The following is a 22854-nucleotide window of genomic DNA, read 5'->3' as shown; positions in this document are numbered from 1 at the left end:
GATCTGGCAATGAGTTCAGTCTTTGTATTTGAGTTTGTAGGTATGTTTCTCAAGAGGCAAATCATAGATTTGTAGAAGATTATCTTGATTATTTTCCATCCATGCAGCTTTTTCTCTTTCAAAAATTGACTTTATTTTTTTCCTTCCATGATTGAAATCTAGGTTCTATTGTCTCATTAAACAATTCTAAGATTACCTTTGAACTTCATTTAAAATATTAGCAATTTGTTCACCCTCCCTTACGTGTGAAGTAGACTGGTAGACAGATGTGATTAGATGGAGCTGGCAAAAGGTTAAGGCAATTTGATGGGGGGTGGAAGGCACATCACACCCATCATCCAGCATACCTAAGGCACCTAGAAGCAAATCAGTTGATGAACAGGTTTGACCATAGGTAAAAAAAGAGATTATTTTTAGCTAGTCTTTACATACAATTTTACTTATTTATCACAACTGTATTCTACACCCAAGGAGCAAGAGGGTTATTCTATTTGCTCTCTTCCACTTCCCACAATATTTAATTACTTAAGCCAGACTGAGAAAAACTTACCTGCCCATTGAGTGCATATCTGAGCACGGATTTGAACCAGGACCTTTCCATTTCAAACCGAGCACCCTATCTAGTACACTGGTCTGGTTCTCTAGCGAGAATATAAATATCTGAATTATAACCATATTATGTGTCAAGCTAATAGTACCTTAATATCTGGAATGTTTCTCATGTGCACCCTTACTGAATAAATGAGAACTGAACAAGAAAATGTTTCCCTGTATTTCTACAAGATTTGCACGGAAGGTTTTAGGTATACCGTCCCCACCAAGACCAAATGCATAACTTTAATTTTAACATTTTAGCTAGCCTGTCTTCAAGGTGAAGAAACAATACATCTTGCTCAAGAGAGACAATAATATTTTATTACAAACTCCCCTCCCCAACAAAAAAAAACCTGCTTTGATGGAGCTGGTTGCATCTGTAGCCTTGAAAAAGAAAAAGTACAGCAAAGATTCTTCGTTCCTCATATGCAGTCATTTGGTATATCTCTATCATTTGGCAAGTAAACAGCGATATAAAATATGTTTAATTTAATATCTTCACGTTAAAATCCCAGATTTTATATAAATGGTTACATTTCTGTCATCCAGAAAAAAAGTTTATGATCTCCACCCACTGCACATAATGGAAGTGTTCTATGCCATGTTAAGCCAGATCCTACAGGTGCAGAACCGATAAGAATGGGCTGGAAAGAGAGAGAGAGGGGGAGATTAGATATCTTACATCTAGAGCACAACAAGACATAAATTTTAAAATCATTTCTAAAGAACTCTTCAGCTGCAATGCTATGACCCAGCAATCACCTCCTGCATTTGCCTTCCAAATTGTTTTCATATATCTCAGGGGAACTTGCTTGTAAACTTGCAGCAAGAAGCCAGAAGAGAATGACTTAAAGAAAGGGTTATAAGAGCCAAAAGCCACTGGAAATGTCTCCAGCCCCAAGCCCTTTTAAATAAATTGGGAGTCCCCCCCCCCTCAAATATCTTCCTACAAGTCTGGCACTGCATCTATAGGACCTGCACTCTGAAGCAACTGCTTCAGTCTGGTCCTGTTACTACCCCTTCACAAAAGTCTGTTGTGCCAGCTCAAGCGTAGATGGAAATATTTCAAATTTCTTACCCAAGAACTCACTCACTCACTCTCCAAATTTATAGTCTGTGTTAGGGTGTATATTAGATTCAGGAGACTCTCAGGTTAAAGCAGGCTGCTTTGGAGAGAAGCTGGGCTTGTCCAGGTGCAAGGTGGCTGTCTCAAGCATCCTGAACCAATAATGTAATAATGCGCAAACCCTAATAAACCATGGATTAAAAAATTAAAAGAAAGGAGTGGCTTGCCTGGGCACACCCTTTGTTGTCTTTTCAGTACTGGATGCAGAGGTTTTTTTCATACCCCCAGGTTTTAAAAGTTTTGCTTTTTAATCTGGAATCTGCTCCTTTTACCTGCTGGTCTTTTAGGGCCGTTCATGGGTGAATATGATGTAAACTATTCAATTTAAATAATATACATTTAAAAATAATAAAACAAGAACCTATACTACCTGCCTCAAATTCAGTTAAACTTGGCACACATTTTGCTTTTCACAAGCTATCATCTCATTGACTTCAGTAACAGGTTCAAAATTTGCCTGCTTGAAGTCCTGCAAACAGGACATTGGAACTGCCTTTATGCATGCTCACCCATGTGTATGTAACATATGATGTGCAATACACATATGTGTACATGAGTCCCTTCATCCTTGCACTCCTTTCTGAGACAGAAAGTCGGGGGCTTGAGTGCAAATATTCAGGCAATTAAAAAAGTTTTCCCCCCAGTATATTAATGGACATTCTTCTCTAAAGTTCAGTTTTATAGCCAGTTTAACTTGTACAGACAACGGAAATTAGATGAAGCCTCAGGAGCGGAGGTATCATTTCAAAAAGAGTCAATCACAGTGTCACAAAACTTCTAATTGACTATTACACTGTGAAGCCAATGGAATCCAGATTTCGTTCTGATGTGCCTGCTTCTTGAACAGCAGGCCTCCATGCAATCTGGCAAATTGTTTTTGAAAATGAGGCAATTTAAAAAAACAAAACAAAAACAGTTTGCAATATGGCAGGTGGGTTTGCTGTTTAAAAGGAGAAAGTAAAAAAACCCCTTGGGCATGCCTAAACCCTTGATCACATCTAAAGTAGCTCATTGGATCACAGCCTATGAGCTTTTCATCCCCTTTATTCTGGACACTACAGTTGCAGACAGTGTTCCTCAAGATGTTCTGATAAGGTTTTCAAAGTACACTGAGTCCACTTATATTCATTTTGAGACACAAGACGAAAGAACAAAAACCTCCACACTGGACTGTGTCTTATCTGCCTTGCAATCGTGCTAAGTTCTTAGAAAGAGCCCATTTTATATTTCTGTTATGCGGGAGGAGGTAAGAATGCTATTCTGCATGTTATATTTGCATGAACTTTACCTGAGGATGTCCCAAATGATGGACTAGAAGCTGGCTGGTCATTTTGCCCGGATAGCCAGTTGTAGCAAACAAGTTTTCATTGACTCGGGACCACCTATATACAGAAGCCCAAACCACAAATGTTCTTAAAGGAAATATTAAAATAGAGTATACTAAATACACAGGTTGTAATACAGTCAAAGTTAGCACCCATGAATCTAATAGATTTCAATGAGAGTAAAGCACTTGAGACTCAAGAGAATGTTTAAATTTGACTGGGGGATTCCCAGTAAGGGAGAATGTGTATATATGGATTTACACATGTATACGCAAACATCTTTTTTTCTGCATCTATAAGTATAAACGTCACCTACAACCAATCATGCAGGCAGCAAATACTTTATATGTATTACTGTCTCACAAAGTGAGAAATCAAAATTGATCTGTAGGACTATCAGATATATATGGAAAAAAGCAATAGTATATTGCTTGTTTAAAAATAATTTTCTCCCCCTCCCCACCTCGTTTTTACTTGATTGCTATAAGCTGCTTCTCAATTAAGGTTTTTACTATTACATATTACCTCAAAGACTCTTCTCCCCCCCCAAAAAAAAATGTTTAAATGATTATTTAGAAGGCAATGCTTTTGTTAAAAATATTTTTAAGGTGTGTCGCAGTTCTCCCTTTAGAAGAGTTTGGATTTGATATCCCGCCTTTCACTCCCTTTTTTAAGGAGTCTCAAAGCGGCTAACATTCTCCTTTCCCTTCCTCCCCCACAACAAACACTCTGTGAGGTGAGTGGGGCTGAGAGACTTCAAAGAAGTGTGACTAGCCCAAGGTCACCCAGCAGCTGCATCTGGAGGAGCGGAGCCGCGAACCCGGTTCCTCAGATTACGAGACTACCGCTCTTAACCACTACACCACACTGGCTCTCAACTTTCCAGCAACTTTACTTACTCGTTCTCATGTTACAGTCTTATTCTTCAAGAGACTAATAGACCAGGGCAAATATTAACAATTTATTCATGGTATACTTACAAAAAGAGAAGCTGCATAGTATTTCTGAAAAGTAAATACTACATGTAGGACAAAAACAAACAATCCCTAACAAAAAAATTCATAGAGTAGAGCCCACTTCAGCAGATGCAGTTTAGGACAAAATACCTGAATAATCTAGCTCTATCTGCATGGACAGGTCTCTTATCCAAAGGATAACTGTAAAAGAAAACAGAACAATTTCTAAGTGATACCCACACTTTTATAGGACAGTTATAAAAACCCCAGAAAAGGAATTGATCATTCATCTTTGACATAGTTACCCCCTATGTTTATATGAATGTAAAAGTTTAAGAACGGGTTACACAAATAGAAAAAAGAGCAAAGCTTTTGATAAAAATACCTAGATCGAGTAATGTCCCAGATAAACCAGTCATTTCCAGCAACTGCTCCAACTTTAAAAGTATTTTTTAAACACCAGTTTGCTGACATCAGTGGTGTTTGATCAGTTGTGAGAGACAAAATAGCTTGGTGGGTGACGAGATCATAGAATCGTATTGTTCCATTCTTTTCTGCAACCATTAACTAAAAGAAAAGTAAAATGAGGTTACAATAACTTTTGAACAGCAAACCTTAAATTTTTACTTCCCAAACCTAAATAAACCTGAATCCCTGTAATAAATATTACAAGATCAGCTAAGGGATTAATATTTTACAAACCCTATCTTGTTCACACTGCCCTTTTAGGGACTCAATTTCCAAGGTGTAAAACTTAAGTAAATGACTGACCCACCTTTTCCCAAAACAAGAGGTCACATCTTTGGCTTGCTCCATGCCTTGGTACTACCCAGGTATCTCTGGATGAAGACCTGCCCCCTCTCCCCAGTCCTGAACTTGGGGACGGATAGGCCAAGTTGATCTCTAATTTTGTCCTGTGCTTTCAGGCATTACAACTTTCCCCAAAGTCTGGAATAAGTCCCTCCACAGTGTAACCCAGACCACCTTGGGGGAAGATCAGTGGTGACCACAAGTAATGTCTCCATACAAAGATCATCTACACTTCATGAACCCCTGCCCTACTTTAAATATATTATTTTGAAGAACTCATGGGTGGTTTAACTATCTGGAGAGCTTGGACTTCTTTTGTAGGATCAGGTACCAGGACAACTCAGGACAATTCTGTTGTGCCATGACACAGACTTCAGCCTGCTGCAGTGCTTAAAAGATGCTGATTCATAAGTCTGTGAATACTTTCATGTTGCTGGGGGATAGGAATGAGTTATCTCATGTTGGCTTTGGAGACGGCATTTTAGATTGTTCAAAAAACGATCGAATTCAGACAAGCTTCAGTTTTGTGACCTATGACTAACTACCGGGAAATCAAAGGTGCTTCACCAAGGAAAAATTGCCTGTAGCATACTGACCTTGAATGCATCTTCAGGATGCCAGCCCACACTCACTCCAGGAGAACGTAGAACAAAGTCAGTGGTCAAGTTCCCTTCCAGGTCCCAGACCCTAAAAAACCAAAAAACAGTCAAGTTCTAAAAAAAGGTTTCATACCATGCACAGTTTAGAACAACCACCTCATTAAAGTTGTTACAACAGGGAAGAACTGTGCTGTTTTTGACCTTAAATTCAGTTGGCAGAAGACAGGATATGCTAGCCAATTAACATTTAAATTAGATAGATGGAGAAAACATATATGGAGAGGTGGTGGGTATCCTATAGGAGAGGTTTTAGGAAAAAAACTACACAGTAGGTATTTATTATTTCTCTAAGACAGAGATCATGCCACCTATTTGTAACTCTTTTGTTGCCTTCAGTAGGAAGTTCAAAGGAGTTCACATAAGACATGAACAAATACAGCATCAAGACAACCAAATGTGAAAACAATCCGACAATTAAAAAATGCTACAATAAATCTATAAATGAACTTTACAGTAAAGTACATCACTATATAACAAAGGGATAATAATAAAATACAACCCATACTTTAGCCAAAAAGATTCATTTATATCCGCATTTTCAAGATGTAGGGTGGGAGTTGTAGGAGAGAAAATAAATCCTACAAGATAATCTTTGAGAGGAGGAAATTCCAAACCAACACACCAAATACTCTAGTTAATAAAGGCTATGGAACTGAGGGAGGGGTAGCAGGAGATGACATGTCCATTTCCTTTTTAAGCATTTTCCTTTGTAAGATTTCTGTTAAAATGTGGAGGTGGCTTCAGTAACACTTTGCAAAGTGTCAAGGGCAGTCTTTGAATAACCCTATAATGTACCCATTTCCTTCCTATTTCTTCTGCAGTGTTTTATACCCCTGCAGGTTATAAAGAGCTTATGATTTACCCTCTTTGTTTCACTTCCCCACACTGTAGGCAGATGCCCTCCCATTTATCTCCCTCGCATTTGCAGGCTCTTCAGTTCACAGATTTATGCAACAGGAAGCTGTTCAAAGAAGGCTATCTTCTGCAAACTGGTGGCCTCCAAAATTTTTGGACTACAACTCCCATCAGTCCTAGCAAGCACAGTCATGCTCCTGATTAGGGAAGGCTGCTGTGGGGTGTCTGCAAAGTATGTCTTAACTATAACAATTTTTTTAAAAATACGGTAACTTGGATTATAGGAAAAATAGGACTATGACCAATTGGATAATCCTCCCACATTCAATATGTAAAAATGATATCAAATATAGATTTTCACTTGACTTAATTGCGTAATTTTACCATGGTGTTAAGTATTCTTGTTCATAAATGTTTAAGTGAAAATGTTCAATTTAACTTTCCGTTAAAAGATACCAAATAGCAAAATATTTTATAAGTTAAGTTTTGCTTAGAGATCTTTTGAGTTCATTTCTCACCAGGGCTGTGAAAAGTTTATATTAGCATCGGAACACACTCTTTAGTAAAATGTCTAGTCAAGTCTAGACAAAATAGATGTGAAATAAAATAAATACAATTAATTAACAGTGCGAGCCTTTCTGTGCCAAACCTCAACAGATCAAATATTTGTTTTCCCTGCAAAAATCCTAGGGCCTCCAAATTTGGAAAGATCAGCATCCTTATTTTTAAAAACTCCACATTTTGTGAAAACAAAGAATATCTACTTGATTAGGTAATTTACAGACAAAGCCCTTTCTTCTGCTGCCAAAGGTTTTGCCTTGTAGGTCTTTCCAAGTCAAATCAACACTTTCTGGATGTGTTTACTATGCAGGGAAGAGGAGCGTAGTACAATTCAAGATGGTGAATCATTTTGGCCAGGGAACATCATGTCCCTTTCCCAAAGGCAAAGGAGTTGAGGTGCAGGCAGCAATATTTTTCTGATTTATGCTTTAGTGTCATGCCTGTATCTGCTTTATGTTTCGTGGATGTATAAAGATCATGTTCAGTAACAGAACATCCTCCGAGAGCAAAATACGCCCAACAACCTTTACCACCTCCCCAACTACAATACAGTCCTACTGGAGCCCCTTCAGATACTACACATTTTGTAGATGACCAGATCTCTATGCCAGAAAAAAAGAAAAGCACATATAAACCTAATAGATGCACGTGCAGTCACATGAAAGCTGACACAGTATGAGCGGAAGAACTGGGAAGTTCCACATTGAACCACAGTTCCACTATGAAGTCCTTGGTAGTTGGCCTCAGAAAGATCAACCCAAAGGAAGAGGGGAAATCCAAAGGGGATGCAAAGCCCTGCCAGGCTGGGAGAGGGATGGACCAGAAGTTGAAGCCACCTGACCATGTGTTCAGGCTCACAACTGGGCCTTCCATGTGGTGATGAAGGCAGCAAAAAGATCCTACGCTGTTGCCTCCACTGCATTCTTGAGGAGCCCTCTGGCGGAGCTGTTCCACGTGGTCCAGAGGCTTGTTGCTCCTGACCGGGGCAGACCTCTGGAACACATGGGAACTCACTGTAACTGGATGGCTAAACACTTTGAGGATAAAGTTGCTTGGCTCCACTGTGATTTAGATGCTGCTACTGAGACAGTAGTAGACCCCGATGTTGGGAAAGATTGAGGGCACAAGGAGAAGGGGATGACAGAAGACAAGATGGTTGGACAGTGTTCTCGAAGCTACGAATATGAGTTTGACCAAACTGCGGGAGGCTGTGGAAGACAGGAGTGCCTGGTGTGCTCTGGTCCATGGGGTCACGAAGAGTCAGACATGACTAAACAACAACTGAGACAGTATAAACCGAGGAGTCCAATGCAACATTGAGCCTGATGTTGTGGGACCATTTCTGGTTGATGAGGTCTGAGGATGTGAACAAGATAGTGCCAGTGATGTGCCCGACCACCTGCTCATTAGATCCTTGTCCACCCTGGCTTATTAGGTATGGTAAATGCATCATTGTGTGATGGAGTGGTGCCCACTGCATCCACTACTCAAAAAGTCCAACCAGTACCCAACACTCCTTTCTCGGCAAAGGTGGTGGAGAGGGTGGTTGCACAGCAACTGAGGTATTCCTAGAAAAGACTGATTAACCATTGGAAGCCACTGGGTGCAGTCATTAGGAGTTTTGGAGTGAGGTGTCACCAGTATGCCGATGATATATAGTTCTACTTCTCCATAACATCTGAATCAAGAGAGCCTGTGAAAGCTCTGGACCAGTGTCTGCATGCACTGATGGCCTGGATGAGGGACAATAAACTGTGTTTGAATCCTGGGAAGACAAAGGCTTTTTGGATGGGCGGTTCCCATGTTCAGGAAACTAGCAAGTTACCTGTTATGGATGGGGCTGCACTTCCTTTGAAGGAGCAAATGTGTAGTTTGGGGGTAGTCCTGGATACCAAGTGTCCTCTGTGGCTATGAATGCCTTTCACCAGCTTTCTCTGGTTTGTTAACTACTACTGTTCCTGGACAGGGATAACCTGTCCACTGCAGTCCATGCATTGGTAACCTCAAGGCTAAATTACTGAATGTGCTCTATGTGGGTCTGCCTTGGGTCTGGTTTGAAAGCTCCAGCTGGTACAGAATGCTGCAGCCAGACTGCTGATGGGAGCATTTGGTCAAGAACATGTGACACCATTGTTAAAACAGCTGTGCTGGCTGCCCATCTGCTACCGAGCCAACTTGAAGGCTCTTCCATTGATTTACAAAGCCCTGAACAACTTGGATCCAGGATAACTCAGGGATCGCCTGAACCCTCATATTCCAGCTCAATCACTAAGATCATCCGCAGGGGCATTTTTGGTTGTTCCCTGAGTTGGTGAGGCTAATTTGACAACAACGAGAAATTGAGCCTTTAGTATCATTGGCCAGTCCTGTGGAACACCCTGCCAATAGATATTCAGCGGGCACCTTCTGTGCCAGCTTTTAAACCCTTGCTTAAAAAAAAATCTATTCCACCAGGTCTATGCAGGCAATTAAGAGTACACCCCACAATGGACTATTGAGGTTTGTTTCTTTTTGCTCTTGTTTTTAACTTTATATGATCGTCTGGTTTTATGTGTTTATATTGTTGCCAACAGCTGTGATACATTTTTATGATACAGAAGTATATAAATATTTTATAAATAAATAAATAAACAAACTAAAAATAAATCTTTCATATGTAGATTTTCTGTCATGTATTCAAGCAGCACTTAATTTTGAATAAATTAGGATAGTTCAAAGTTGAGATATGGCATGTTTGTTAACAATGAAACATCCTGCCATTTTCTCCATTTTAACTGCATAAAAAACAGGTAAAATTCAGATCAGGAGCAAATAGGACTGCAATGTTAGTTGCTACAACAAACTGACTGCAGATGCTAAACAATAAAAATGATAATTTGCTCTCCTTTGTTTCCCCCTCTACAGTCCACCTAAGCACAGAGCTCTTGATGGAAGGCAGGCTGATAAGAGGCAGGCAACATTGAAAACAATTGTTCAATCACTGAAAGGCCGCAGAATCCATAGGGAAAAGAAAAAAAATGAATTATTAAGAAAAATCAAAGCAGTAATAAATAAAATACTGGGCAGAGGTTTGTACCAAAGGAAGCATAAAACTATGCAAATAGAACGTTTAAGTTCAGGCATTTAGTCAACATTTTCATGCACATCCAAGTTTTAGTTTTGGAGAATTTTTATAAACTGGAATATACTTTCTTAATAGTGTTTAGTTCAGATTTCCAGGCAACCACAAATTATGACGACAATCCCTCCTTCCTCCCTTCTTGTTAAATCAAAAGAAGTCATAATTCATATTATATGGACCATCCTTAACAGATGTTTCTTTGCAGGCATTTTGACTGCGTTTGGGAGATGGCTTGATTCAGAGGCACATGTAATGCATATTTGGAAAGCTCTATTTGAAAACTGCTAAATTATTACTAACCTGGGAAGAAAGCTTAAGTACAGATTTTAGAATGTCAGGCCTTCCTATGCTTAATATTACCTATCTATGGAAGTAATTCCCTGTGATTTCAAGAGGCTCCTTTTCTAAGGAAATACATTTGGAATTTCCCTATCATATTTTACATTGGCCTGGAGCCAAAGCACCACCACATAAAGGGCTACTTTCAACACTAGCCCTACTCAGAATAGCCCCCACTGAAATAAATGGGCATGGCTAACTACTTGGAGTATAACTTTGTTGGATACAACCCAATGTGTTCTCCATAAATATGTTGTCCCCCCGCCCGATTACAGCAGCTGCCCTCTGAACAGCATCCCCTTGAAGACTGGGGCGGGGTCCTCTAAAATATCACCCCAAGAGCTGCCAGAGAAAAATGTCCATGTACACACACAGATGAGCCTCTCTTGATCCCAGGCTTTGCTTCACAGAAGTACTGTCCTGGCCTGGAGTGTAACTTAGGCAGGGCACAGTCAAGAAAGATGAGTTGTATCACCTGCTAGATGCACTGATTGCTGTCTCCTTTACTGTAAATCTCTGCCATCCTCCCTTATCACTTTGGATACCAAAGAGAACTCATTTTCCTGCATAGGTCTCCTGTTTACTCCCCCACCCATTTCTTTTTATCTCATCCCCTTTCTATTGCTGAAGAGGTACCATCTCCTCCACCGTACTCAACTCCAGCACCACAGAAATAAGAAAAGGTACTACTCCGCCCACCACCACTTCACAGGACAGTCTATCATATGCCCAAACCATTACACTCTCTCCCCTTCACCTATCAAATCCCTGTTTCTTGGGAAACCTCCTCTTCCTTCCCTTGCTATGCTTTGGGTGTCTCACCCCAGAATTTCGTATTCTCTGTTACTCGCTGCCCATAGCCACCCACTGCAAAAACAGAACTTATACTCTCAGCTGTTGCCCCAAAGTCTCTCACTTGTTTTCTTCCTAAAACCTTTCCCAAAGACTCACAAAATCACAGTTCAAACCTCCTTCTTCACCTCTTCTCTTTCTAGAGCAAGTTGTTCTAGTCATCATTCATCTCATCTCTCCATTCACACAAGCCTCTCTTCTCTTTGCTCCAGGCAACATCTTTCCCATTCTGTTTGTCTGATCAATTTGACTACATCCTAGCTTTTCTATGTATTTTCATGCATACTTTTAAAAGCGATGCCTTTTAAACCATTTTAATTATTTAAAACTATTGTAGTAATTTTAAACTCCTTTAAATGTAGCCTGTTGCTAGAGTGCTATTCACAGAGTCTGTTTAATATCTTCAATGAATATGCTAATTCCATTTTTGCTACAATAAACTGTACCTTTTCTTTATCTTGGCTGTCCTTGTTAACCCTGGGAATGCAAAATTCTGGAGTGCATTCGGGTCTCCATATCAGAAGGAACCTTATAAAGGGATGTCAGGGTTGCATGGGAGAACTGCAAGTTTGCATTTAAACTGCACACTTCACAACGCAAGGCACTGACTATTCAAGTGCTGAAGAAGTAACTGGCAATTCTCTCACCAACTTGTTTATAGGCACTCACCTGGTTGCCTGTGGCAAGTAAGACTTGGCCTCCAGATGGCCAGACAGGGAAGCTTTTAAAAGTAGGGGCATTTTTTCAGCTTCAGCCCACAAAATAGCTATTATATCTGTTCTCCATGGCAACTGAGATAAAATCAACACACACAAAAACTTACATAAAAAACCCCCAAACCACAGTGTTGATTAAGTGCTAGGGGTACAAAAGGTCTTCTCCCTAGTCCTTAGCTGCCTGCTGGTCTTTAAAAGGTCTGAAACAGAAATAAACCCCTTGGAAGTGTGTTATTTGCCAACCAGGGCCAGGTAGTGCCAAATGTTTTCTGACCCGGAGACAGAGATTCTCCTCACACAGGTCGCTGGACAGCCTGCAGCTCCTCCCACTGGCAGTGGCCACTAAGGATGCAAGAAACCCACTCCATAGACCCAGCTTCCCCAATCTAGTGCCATCCAGATATTGTTGGACTATAACTCCCATTATCCCTGACCATTGGCTAACTGGGACTTTAAAGTTGCAGTCCAATAATACCTGGAAAGTATCAGGTTGGGGAGAGCTGGCTTAGACGTTATAACAACTGCTCTAACATAGCTAATTTTTGCACAGGTGGGCAAGTAAAACTTTTTCCGGGATAGTAATTTTGTTGTACTTCTTTGCAAGGCTGCTATATTGTTTTAACTTACATACAGCAAGCGTCTAAAGAAAAGTGAAGAACCAATATGTAATCTTTGGGAGGCGAGTGAAATGCCACATGTGAAAAAATGCTGAAAGTACTTTTATCCTTATCTTATACTGCAAGCTTGATTATCTTTACAACCTGAACTTGGTTCTCTACAGTGACCTTAAAATTTCTATGATCTCTTTTTCTTTTTTTCTTTTAAAGACAATGATTTCATTTCTAAAGAATTTACAGTCTAGCAATAGGCCTTTCCTGGGCACAGTAATCAAAAATGACAAGCAGAAAATACTTGGCATTTGTTACGAAGTGTTTCACAGCAGAACAATTATGCAAAGTGAGCGTATATTATGATTAATGCTAACAACTAAGTTATAAGGGATCAGGTAATACTTTTGTTTCAGAAACTTACTCTGCTTCTGAGATGCCTAGATACTGTAGCAAGTCACAAACTTGCACATTGTCCGGTTCTTTGTAATGATTAAGTGCTAAGCGGGGGAGGGGGGAATGGATCACATCTGTAGGACACATTTGAATACAACAAAAAGTGGGCAGAAACCCTAGAATCCAAGGATCAGCAAATATTCTCCTTATGTCACAATCTTTAATCCAAGTCCAAATATTCCCTAGTAAAGCATTACAGTACATAACAGCTAAATTGGTGAACATTGTAAGTTCATGTCTTTAGAGGGACAAAAAAGATTTATTTACAATTGGAAAACAAAGCGTTTTTATATTCTGGGTGATTTTTCTACCACAGGTAAAAGTTAAATAATTACTTTTCTATTAAAAACATACAACTAAAATGTTAAATGCTCTATTTGCAAACAAAACTAGCATTCCAATACTAAAGTTAACATTCCAATCAACACTAGGGCAGTATCTTGGCCTCTTAACATCGCACTGCCAAAACTGCTGGTACACTCCATGCGTTTATATAGCCTGAGCATATTTTAGGAAAGGCAAGCTACATTTCTTAAGCTCTCAAGCTATTTTGAAAAATAATTTAGCCTGGTCTTACTGCTGAAGTACTGCAAAATGAGGGGTAAAGGGGGGGGTGAAGGAAGGGAAGACCGCTGAGAATAAAAGACAAAAAACACTGCACAACCACTGCCAAAGGGCTGAAACGGTTTTTGAATGTGCAGGATGACTCCCAGAACATGTTTTGGCAGAGGCTGTGATGAGAGGAGCAAAGGGGGAAAGCGGCCTAGAATACCCTTGGGTATAGCTCTTCTTTCAGTTCTTACAGCATGTATCCATCCTAACTGTCCAAATAACAAATAGGCCAGCAAAGAAAAATGGGGAGCGGCAAAAAATTAAAATAAAATAAAACCCTGAACAAAAAGCAGCAGTCATGCAGGAACGTACTAGAACTACAACATTTTCCTACCACATGGAAATTATGACTTGGAGGAAAGTGCTACAACGAGTGATGGGGAATGTATTCATGCTCAGCAACTACTAGACAGCAGTACTAACCAAATGCATTGCTTCAGTCTGTGTAGAGCAGGCCCTCATTGAGGGAGAGAGTTTGAAGCCTATGTAAAGGTAAAGGTACCCCTGCCCGTACGGGCCAGTCATGTCTGACTCTAGGGTTGTGCGCCCATCTCACTTAAGAGGCCGGGGGCCAGCGCTGTCCGAAGACACTTCTGGGTCACGTGGCCAGCGTGACGAAGCTGCTCTGGCGAGCCAGCACCAGCACAGCACACGGAAACGCCGTTTACCTTCCCGCTATAAAGCGATACCTATTTATCTACTTGCACTTAAGAGTGCTTTTGAACTGCTAGGTGGGCAGGAGCTGGGACCGAAAGACGGGAGCTTACCCCGCCGTGGGGATTCGAACCGCCGACCATGTGATCGGCAAGCCCTAGGCGCTGAGGTTTTACCCACAGCGCCACCCTTGCAGCCTATGTAATTGTTGTTAACTTCACGTTACAGTGGTACCTCAGGTTACAGACGCTTCAGGTTTCTTACAGACTCTGCTAACCCAGAAATAGTACCTCGGGTTAAGAACTTTGCTTCAGGATGAGAACAGAAATCATGCTCCAGCGGCATGGCGGCAGGCCTCATTAGCTAAAGTGGTGCTTCAGGTTAAGAACAGTTTCAGGTTAAGAACGGACCTCCGGAATGAATTAAGTACGTAACCAGAGGTACCACTGTACTTAAAAATCTAGTTTCATTCTACATCATGAGTGAAAATCAACTGTGGCCACTTGCCTGTAAAACATACTTCCACTAGTGAACGGGGCTTTCCCTCCCTCTTTACACAGTCCCTGCAGTTCCAAATTGGGGGCACTCTGGAGCAGATTTGGGGAGAGGGACGAGAAGGTAAGTCCCATTGCATAAGCAGAAGCTTGCTCATACAATGTTGGGCATCATCCTATGAGGAGTTAAAGTAAAAGGCTTGTGTGTGTGTGTGTGTGTGTGTGTGTGTGTAGAAAACAAATGCTGGATGGACACAAGAACAAGTGAGTAGTAAATTATTTGATTCATAAAACTGTATAAACTTCCAAGTCCCCCTCCTCTCAACAAATATTTTATTATACATGCAGATCTCACTCTCCACATGCTTGCTATATGAACATTCATAAAATACATGCATGTATTCTATGAATTATTTAAAAAAAAATAATCATAAAAAGCCTTGAAATCCTGCAATTCCAAGTTTTTCCTTTCCATATTTAGCAAAGTGAGCCAGTATTTTTTTAAAAGTAATTTGCAGGGAAGTACAAACACACAGTATTTTTAAAAGCAGTACACAGGGAATAAAATAAGTTTAGTCAGTTTTTATATGCAATCTTCTGAAAAACTGCACTGCATGAAATATCAACCCTTTTAGAAATTACGTAGTTCATACTTAGAGAACTGCTTCAGTGATCAATGTTCTAGTTTTAATTAAAATATGTAGAGAGAGTTAAATTCACGTGTTTAGAAGAATACATACCTGCAAGTGTGGTCATCACTCACACTTGCAATTTCCTGACCTTCTTTAGGTGAAAATACCACATCATTAATGTAATCTGAGTGGCCCTCCAAAGTCTGTTGATAGAAAGTGGAAATATTTTTTGTTATAAATTAAACAAAGCAAGTTAAAGAACAACTGGTACAAGCAAGCAAATGTAAAGTGAAGATCTTTATTATCTGTCAGGGTAGGATACAGGGGACAAAAGAAATGGCTTGAGTTGGACCCAAGCAATTTAGAGCATTGCAGCATAAAACAACTATCTTTAATTGTGTGCGGATAACAATAAGGCTCTCAGAGACCTATCTGTTTTAGGAGATAGCTAGTTCAAAACATGACAGCCTAACAGCCACTAACTGCAGCCTTGGGAAATGAGCATATCAATGGAACCTGCACAAAACCTCACCTAGCAACCACAGACACTCACTAAAAGTGGGATTGGAGCAAAGCAGCCCTAAAGGCTAAAGGATGCCATAGAGAAGGGCATGACAGGACGATGACCATTGTCCCATTATGGTCCCAAGGATAAAGGGGGAAGGCAGATCAATTATTGCAACACCAAGGAGAGCTCTTAGTGAGCAATTTGCTCTAACTGGAGTTGGAGCTGAGGTTTTTGAGCCCCTGCCTCCAATCCACCCTCCTGGGCTCTGCCCCCTTTTGGAGAACTCAAATGCCAACCCTCTAGCCTTCTTAGAGGCACTTCTCTTGTGTCCCATAGCCTCCCATTTGCTGAAGTCCCTGCACAGTTGCCTTGGTGAGAGAGTGTGGGAGACACTGCTCTTCAGGTTCAGGGAAAGGTGCCCATGAGGGTTCTTGCTCTGGTTCTATAAGTGGCCAGAATGCTCCCGGACAATTTGCTCAAAAAAAGCATTGCAGACCCCATAGCTGTATAATTAGTACTTCATAATCAACAAGGCTGCAGAAAAAATAATTGAGAACAAGAAGGGTGTAACTGACCCTGCTGATTTCTAAGCAAAGATTGACCTTGTGGCCATGGATGACAAAAGCTGTATTGATGGGGTCTGAATACTAATGAAATCCAGTTGTTTCTAGGAAGGAAAGTTGGGAATAGGGAAATAGCTAGTTAGAGAAGTATTCATCCAAATATAATCTTTCAAATAAGGGCCAAATAGTCACATTTTTACAGCCAATTGGCACTTTATTCCTCCATTACCACTACCAGCAGACAAAGGTTCCAGCTTCTCCAAGCTGGCTTTCAACATGAGCATGTTCAAACAACTTGCAGATGATCACCCATACAAGCTGCAACTGTAGCCTCTCCATTGGTGGGAGTGATCCAGTGATCCAGAAACAGAGAAAGAGAAGAACCAGGACAAGACTGAACACCTGCTACCTTGGTGTTTTTAATCTAACTGGGCCATGTTTGGCTGCATATTAGCCATTTTGTCTACAAAGTGGGTAGCAAAGTTTTACTATTGAGCATAAGATGACACAATCATTTTCTTTAACCGTACACCTAAAATAGTTCTACTGGACAACAATGTAAATGAAGGAATACTACAGAACTGGCATTCCAAATCAGCATAATGTTATAATTTGTAGTGTTTTCGGAATAATCATTATACATTTTTGTATTTAGTAAGTCTCAGCATGTTACCAATTCAAACAATTACATGTTTAATCAATTGACATTCAAACTACTGTTTATTTTACTACACAAGGACCTATGGAAATCAATTTCTTGTCTGATCAAGCTGTAATAAGCATTGCTCACATCAATTATATGGTAAAAACAAACAGTTTAGATACACGATTAACATCATTCATCAAAGAAGCTCCACTGACATTAGTTATAAATCAGAGTGTTAATATATAAAGTCTAGCACCAGTACAGACTTTCTGGCAGCTTGAACTATCAGCTCAATCTGGGAGTGTCAATAAACCATCGTAATCACAATAGTGTAAGTTGTAGTTTTAAAACTATCACAACTATGACTGGTAGAATCTCAACATTTTTTGGCTATCTATGGGAGGTTGTTTTGAAGAAGGATAAATATTATTCAATAGAGTGATACTTAATCATGGTTTAAAGTGATATTTAATTATAAAATAGTAGCTGCTTCAATAGGAATATTTATCAGACACAATATTTTAATTTCTTCTTGTAAAACAGTTCCCTGCATATTATTTCCATAAATTATGCAGGCACCACTCTGCATATTATTTCTGGTACTCTTATTCCTTAGCATGCCATATATTGCTCTACCTTCATGTTCCTATTTGCATCTATTTTAGACTGAATAATTACTAAGCAATTAAAAAACATTTATCCATTTTATTAAAATTTTGCCTTAAGTAGTATACAATGGTTTTGTTCTGCAAGAACACACTTATTTTAAAATGTTAAAATAAATGATTTAAGGTTTACAATATTTATGTAACTTCATAACTACCACTCCAACAATATTTACTTTTAAAAAGTTGGCATGTTAAATAAAAAACACAAAATAGCATTTATCATTATAATTTGTTTCTCCTCACCTTATATCCATTATTTTCTTGGAGATCTGAGGTGAATAACCTTAATTTCTTATCAGCAGCTGCAGTACAAAATCTAAGGTAATTAGACAAGCAATACATTCAGTCATTCCATACAAGTGAAATATAGTTGGCAACGTTATTAAAGATGGATTTCTCAAAGTAAATTTGCATTACTCATTATAAAATGAAAAATAATTAAGCTGCCATATTTCTCTGGACATACACATTAGATCACAGCCAGGCAGGAATCACTTGCAATTAAAGAAAATAATACCGCTCCTGATTTTGTAGGTTAGTATGTTAGGAACAATTTATATGTATTGATGGAGCTAATCAATAGCATTTATGTAACTTGTAGCTGATAGCCAAACACTTAAGAAAATTAAGAAGATAGCAGGAACAAAACTCAAGAAGGGATCTGAGTCAATGCCTATTATGCTAGTAGTGCTAGTCAAATAATTAAATATCATTCAACACTTTCAATTACTCAAGTTTCAGTTACTCAAGTTTCTTCAGCTTAATATTGTAACTTAATCAGATTTAACATAAAATAGTACAGGCAAAAACTGAAAAGGCAAAAACTGTTTTGACACCTTACCAAAGTCTGAGTTGCCTCAGAGGAAATAAGCAAACGACAATTTACCCTGGCGACCAGGGCTCTCAGACCCAGCTGCACAATGCAGCACCACATGGAACGCATGAACAGTTTTCTTCTGCCTTGGAAAGCTACAGGAGAAAGTGCCGTTCACACAGCAGACGTGGCTCTGTATTTCTGGGTTGGCTGTGCACACAGCATAGCATAAGGGGACCAATTACTTCTGTCCCTCTGTACTGGCAAATTATTGCATGTGACGAATTAGGCTGCTTACAAAAACTTGTTAAAACTTGGTTTAACAAAAGGTACTTTGGCAGAGTTCCCCCACTCCACACCAGTCTTGTTGCTACAGATTAATGCTAATACTTATCTGGACAGATTTCTTTAAGACTTTCAGAGAATGGGCATTGTTTCACAAAAGACACTCCAGTACTGCTTGTATGACAGGTCACCACATTGTTTCATTCCCTGTTCCTGCACACATTTTATTAGTCAAGTTTATTTTATATATACAGTAGCATTCGTTTTTAAACACAGAGGTTTATCCATCACATTCATAACTGACTTTCCAGGATCAGTTGTCTAAGGCTGCAGTTCTACACACACTTACCTTGGAGTAAGCTCCATATAACTCAGTGAGACTTGCTTCTGAGTACAGTCGTACCTTGGAAGTTGATCAGAATCTGTTCAGGAAGTCTGTCCGATTTCCAAAACATTCAGAAACCAAAGCACGGCTCCTGATTGGTGCAGGAAGCTCCTGCAGCCAATTGGAAGCCATGGAAGCCCCGTTGGACGTTCGGCTTCCAAAAGTAATTCACAAACTGGAGCAGTCACTTCCGGGTTTGCGGCATTCGGGAGCCAAATTTTTCAAGAACTATGCTGTTCGAAAACCAAGATACGACTGTAGACGTGTTATTAGCACAATAAAAAATGACCAAGAAAGTTTACATTTTAGCTGGATACATTACCGTATTTGGGGAGATAAAGCATCAAGTCTAGTTTCTGGACTCCATGCAATGACATCAACTCTAATCCCATGATGAAAAACTCTTAGCGTTTTATACTGAATTCCTTCCACTTCTGTATCCTCATCCTACAGATACATGCAATGTACTTGTGAGCAAGTAATAAAACATCTCAAATATTTTGTGATATGATAGACTTGACAAACAACATGGCCCCTGAATTATTTATTTGGGACCCGACTACATGGTATTGCAGATTCTTTGTGCACATCCTCTCATGAGAAAGATCATGCATTTCTATATAATTACCTGGGGGTAAGGTATATCAGATGCATAGGGACACACCTCTGAGCAGACATGCATAGGACTGTGTTACAGCAATACCATTCTATCTCCATGTATGGAATCCTAAAGAAGCCATGCTGCTTCTCCCAGGTGCCTCAGGTTTCTCTCATAAGTATTCCAAACTAGTGAGTGTTATCTATGGAATGCTTTATGAAGGGCTTTCCCCCAGAAATAAATCAATGCTAATCAAATATAAACTGCATTGCAAATATATATTGTTAAATAAACAACCAAATAAATGATTCTTTAATTATTATTTTTTTAAAAGACTGTGCCTTTTAAATGTAATATGCCACCGTAGGTATCTTTGGCAATAAAGACAAAAAGATGACAACCAATGGTTACAAAATTATTGTGCACACTTATACATAGAACTTATTTTCTTCCCCAGTGCATCATTCACATTTTCAGCTTCTCAAAACTAATAGCCATATTTGTTTTCAAGTTACAATGCCTTCTTAATAAGCTTCAGATCTATGAAGCATACTAACCTGGAACCTGCAGGACCCAACAACCACATAATTATTGCCACCATATGCAATGAGTGATTCTGCAGTGCCACTCTCAAATGGGTTGAATTCCACCACATGGACGTAATCTTCACACTCCACAGTATAGGATGCACTTCGGGAATTCTCCTGCTTCATCTTCAGTAAACGGATTCAAGTCAACAGTAGGCTCTTCAGTTGGAGAAGGTACTGAATTGTAAACGCACACATGAATACAATTGGGCTGTCAGTTATCTGCTTTTACTCAGAGCTAAGTTTCACTGTGCCAATAACACTTTTGCTCAAGTAAGCAATTGCAGTTTGAGGCTTCAACCTAACAAAAAATGCTTGGAAGTTGCATTGAAATCAATGGAAGATAAATATGGTCTACACACACAGGAATATAATGCAATATAATTCAGAAGTAGTAGACTGGACAATGAGTAGAGTTTTGAACTTTGTCTTTGCACAAGTGAAAAAAACCCAGCATAGCAAAGAGTGGACTGGGCTTAAACCTTTCCTTTTTTATATATTAGCTTTGGTTTTTAAAACATATACAAGGTCTTGGGCACATAGCAGCATTTAAAAAATGTCATCCTTCACCTGAGGTCTAAAAAGTCCACCTCATTCTGTTATTTTTAGTTAAGGCACTTTTACTCCACCCATCAAACATGTTCCTTGGGCAGCCTACAAACTTTCAGAATTGAATTAAATAAAGCATACAAATAGTTCAACAGACAACATGAAATAGTAAGCAGAGTGTAATAATACATTCTTGCTGTAAATGTTATTTACAGTAGGTATTATGCTATATATATATATATATATATATATATATATATATATATATTCATTCCTCATCTGAAGGAATATATTTATTATATATCTATTACAGTTTAATAGAATGGCTATAGATAGGTAAAGAGAAGGAGTTACAGGAAAACAAGCGACTGTGTAGACTAGGCTTCACTTCTGAATACATATCTTACTGTGCTGCAAAGGAAAAAGAACAGCACCATAATGGGAAAATATTTCTTTTAGATAACTATGTTTGGATACATATGTAGTTTTGTACCATCAAGTTATATATAAATGATGCTATTCCTCAGGCATATGAAGATCTTATCTTTTCCCCTAAAGGTTTTACTTTGAAGGAATATTCATAGAAATAGACGGTCCTAATGTTTAAACACCCTTTAGAATCAAGGCATAAAGCACAGTGGTGGTGGTCTAAAGGTATATGAACTGTAGATAAGCTGGGTGGGATCTGATCAGTACCTGGATGGGTGACAGCCTGAAAACCACATGTACACCGCCTTGAGTTCCATGATGGGGAAAAAGGCAGGATATAAATATAAGAAAATGAAACAATTCTACCATGGGCTTTGCAAATAATCAAAACATTTCTCTCATTTCCATTTGGAAAGATCTATGATACTTTTTAAATTTTTAACGCCAGTGCTTATTGAAACTAAACATTCTTTCACAACAGGTTACTGTTCATTATTTGAAGTGGGTCTTTTTTGCATGTAGTTTTTCCTGTTGCTGTTACTTCACAACAACTCTTCTTCTGTACCTCAAAAATAACTGTTCAGGTTTGACTGCTCGTGCCAATTTTGAGAGAAATAGAAGCAGCCTGTACAACAGCCTCTCCCAGCCCCAAACTGGCGCTTTATAGTTGCGGCTGGAACCATCGTTTCCTAGCCATACTGACTGGGGCTGATGGGCTTTGGAGCCCAAAGCAACTGAAGGGCACCAGGCTGGGGAAGGCTGCTGTACAATATCCAGAGTGAGGTGGCAGTAGCAAGGCTTTTAGAAAAATCAAGGCTGGCTGCAATATTTGAAAGTTGCTTATCAAGTGGTTCTTCCTAAGTGTGCATAAACATTCCATGCCAGCAACCTTTGATATAAAATAGAAAGGAGAGCCTATTAGTTCATATCAAATACAAAACGGCTTCCAGTGCTACCGCTGCTGTATCTTGAGCAACGCGTAGTTCCCATCCAGTACTTCCTAGGGGTGCAACACACAGCGCAGGCAGAAACGTGCTACATATTTTCCTAGACGCTTCAACCGGCCCTCAGAACAATGTTTCTATCTAGATGAGGTATTCCTCGCACAGTACAGCGTTGAGCTTCCGTGTTAAAATTTTTAATCTACCCTCTCCCCTGCCCTGAAGACTGAGGCGATGCAACCTCCGCAGATCTCCACCCTCCCACCCCTCAGAGACTGGAAACAGCCGTTAGACCGCACGTGCCCTGATCCAGCATAATATTCATAAGATCTCCCACCATTAAAAAAAAAATAATTCCAAACTTCCGCACCTCATTCTCTGAGCGGCACTCTCCCGCGAAGAATTTGTCAGAACTCAGCACTTCCGGTATTTGCCCGCAACCGCGACAAACCTCTTCCGGGTCACGGAGCGCCGCGCATGCTGATTGGCTGGTGCCGACGAGTTTGAAATT

At 39.6% G+C, this 22854-nt stretch overlaps 1 protein-coding gene and 1 long non-coding RNA gene across 2 annotated transcripts in view; one reads left to right on the top strand and one right to left on the bottom strand.

The window, feature by feature from the left end:
• The window catches only part of LOC310743727, a 19713-nt gene extending 5639 nt beyond the window's left edge, over positions 1 to 14074 (top strand). Inside the window, exons 2-3 of the long non-coding RNA XR_014539192.1 lie at positions 9341 to 9385; positions 9791 to 14074. This is a non-coding gene — a long non-coding RNA (uncharacterized lncRNA). The remainder of the gene's footprint in view (positions 1 to 9340; positions 9386 to 9790) is intronic.
• NUP37 (nucleoporin 37) lies at positions 894 to 22854 on the bottom strand. The gene is made up of 10 exons (XM_083574153.1): positions 22714 to 22854; positions 20395 to 20601; positions 19562 to 19686; positions 17999 to 18071; positions 15479 to 15573; positions 5408 to 5498; positions 4387 to 4568; positions 4152 to 4202; positions 3009 to 3102; positions 894 to 1238 (listed from the first exon to the last, which is right to left on the bottom strand). The coding sequence occupies exons 2-10, from the start codon at positions 20548 to 20550 to the stop codon at positions 1125 to 1127; spliced, it is 981 nt and encodes a 326-aa protein (XP_083430279.1). The 5' UTR covers positions 20551 to 20601; positions 22714 to 22854; the 3' UTR covers positions 894 to 1124.

Source organism: Podarcis filfolensis (genome assembly GCF_964270895.1).
Source record: "Podarcis filfolensis genome assembly, chromosome: 10".
NCBI lineage: Eukaryota > Metazoa > Chordata > Lepidosauria > Squamata > Lacertidae > Podarcis > Podarcis filfolensis.
Note: the sequence above shows the minus strand (reverse complement) of the source record. Positions and strands in the feature narration are given on the sequence as shown.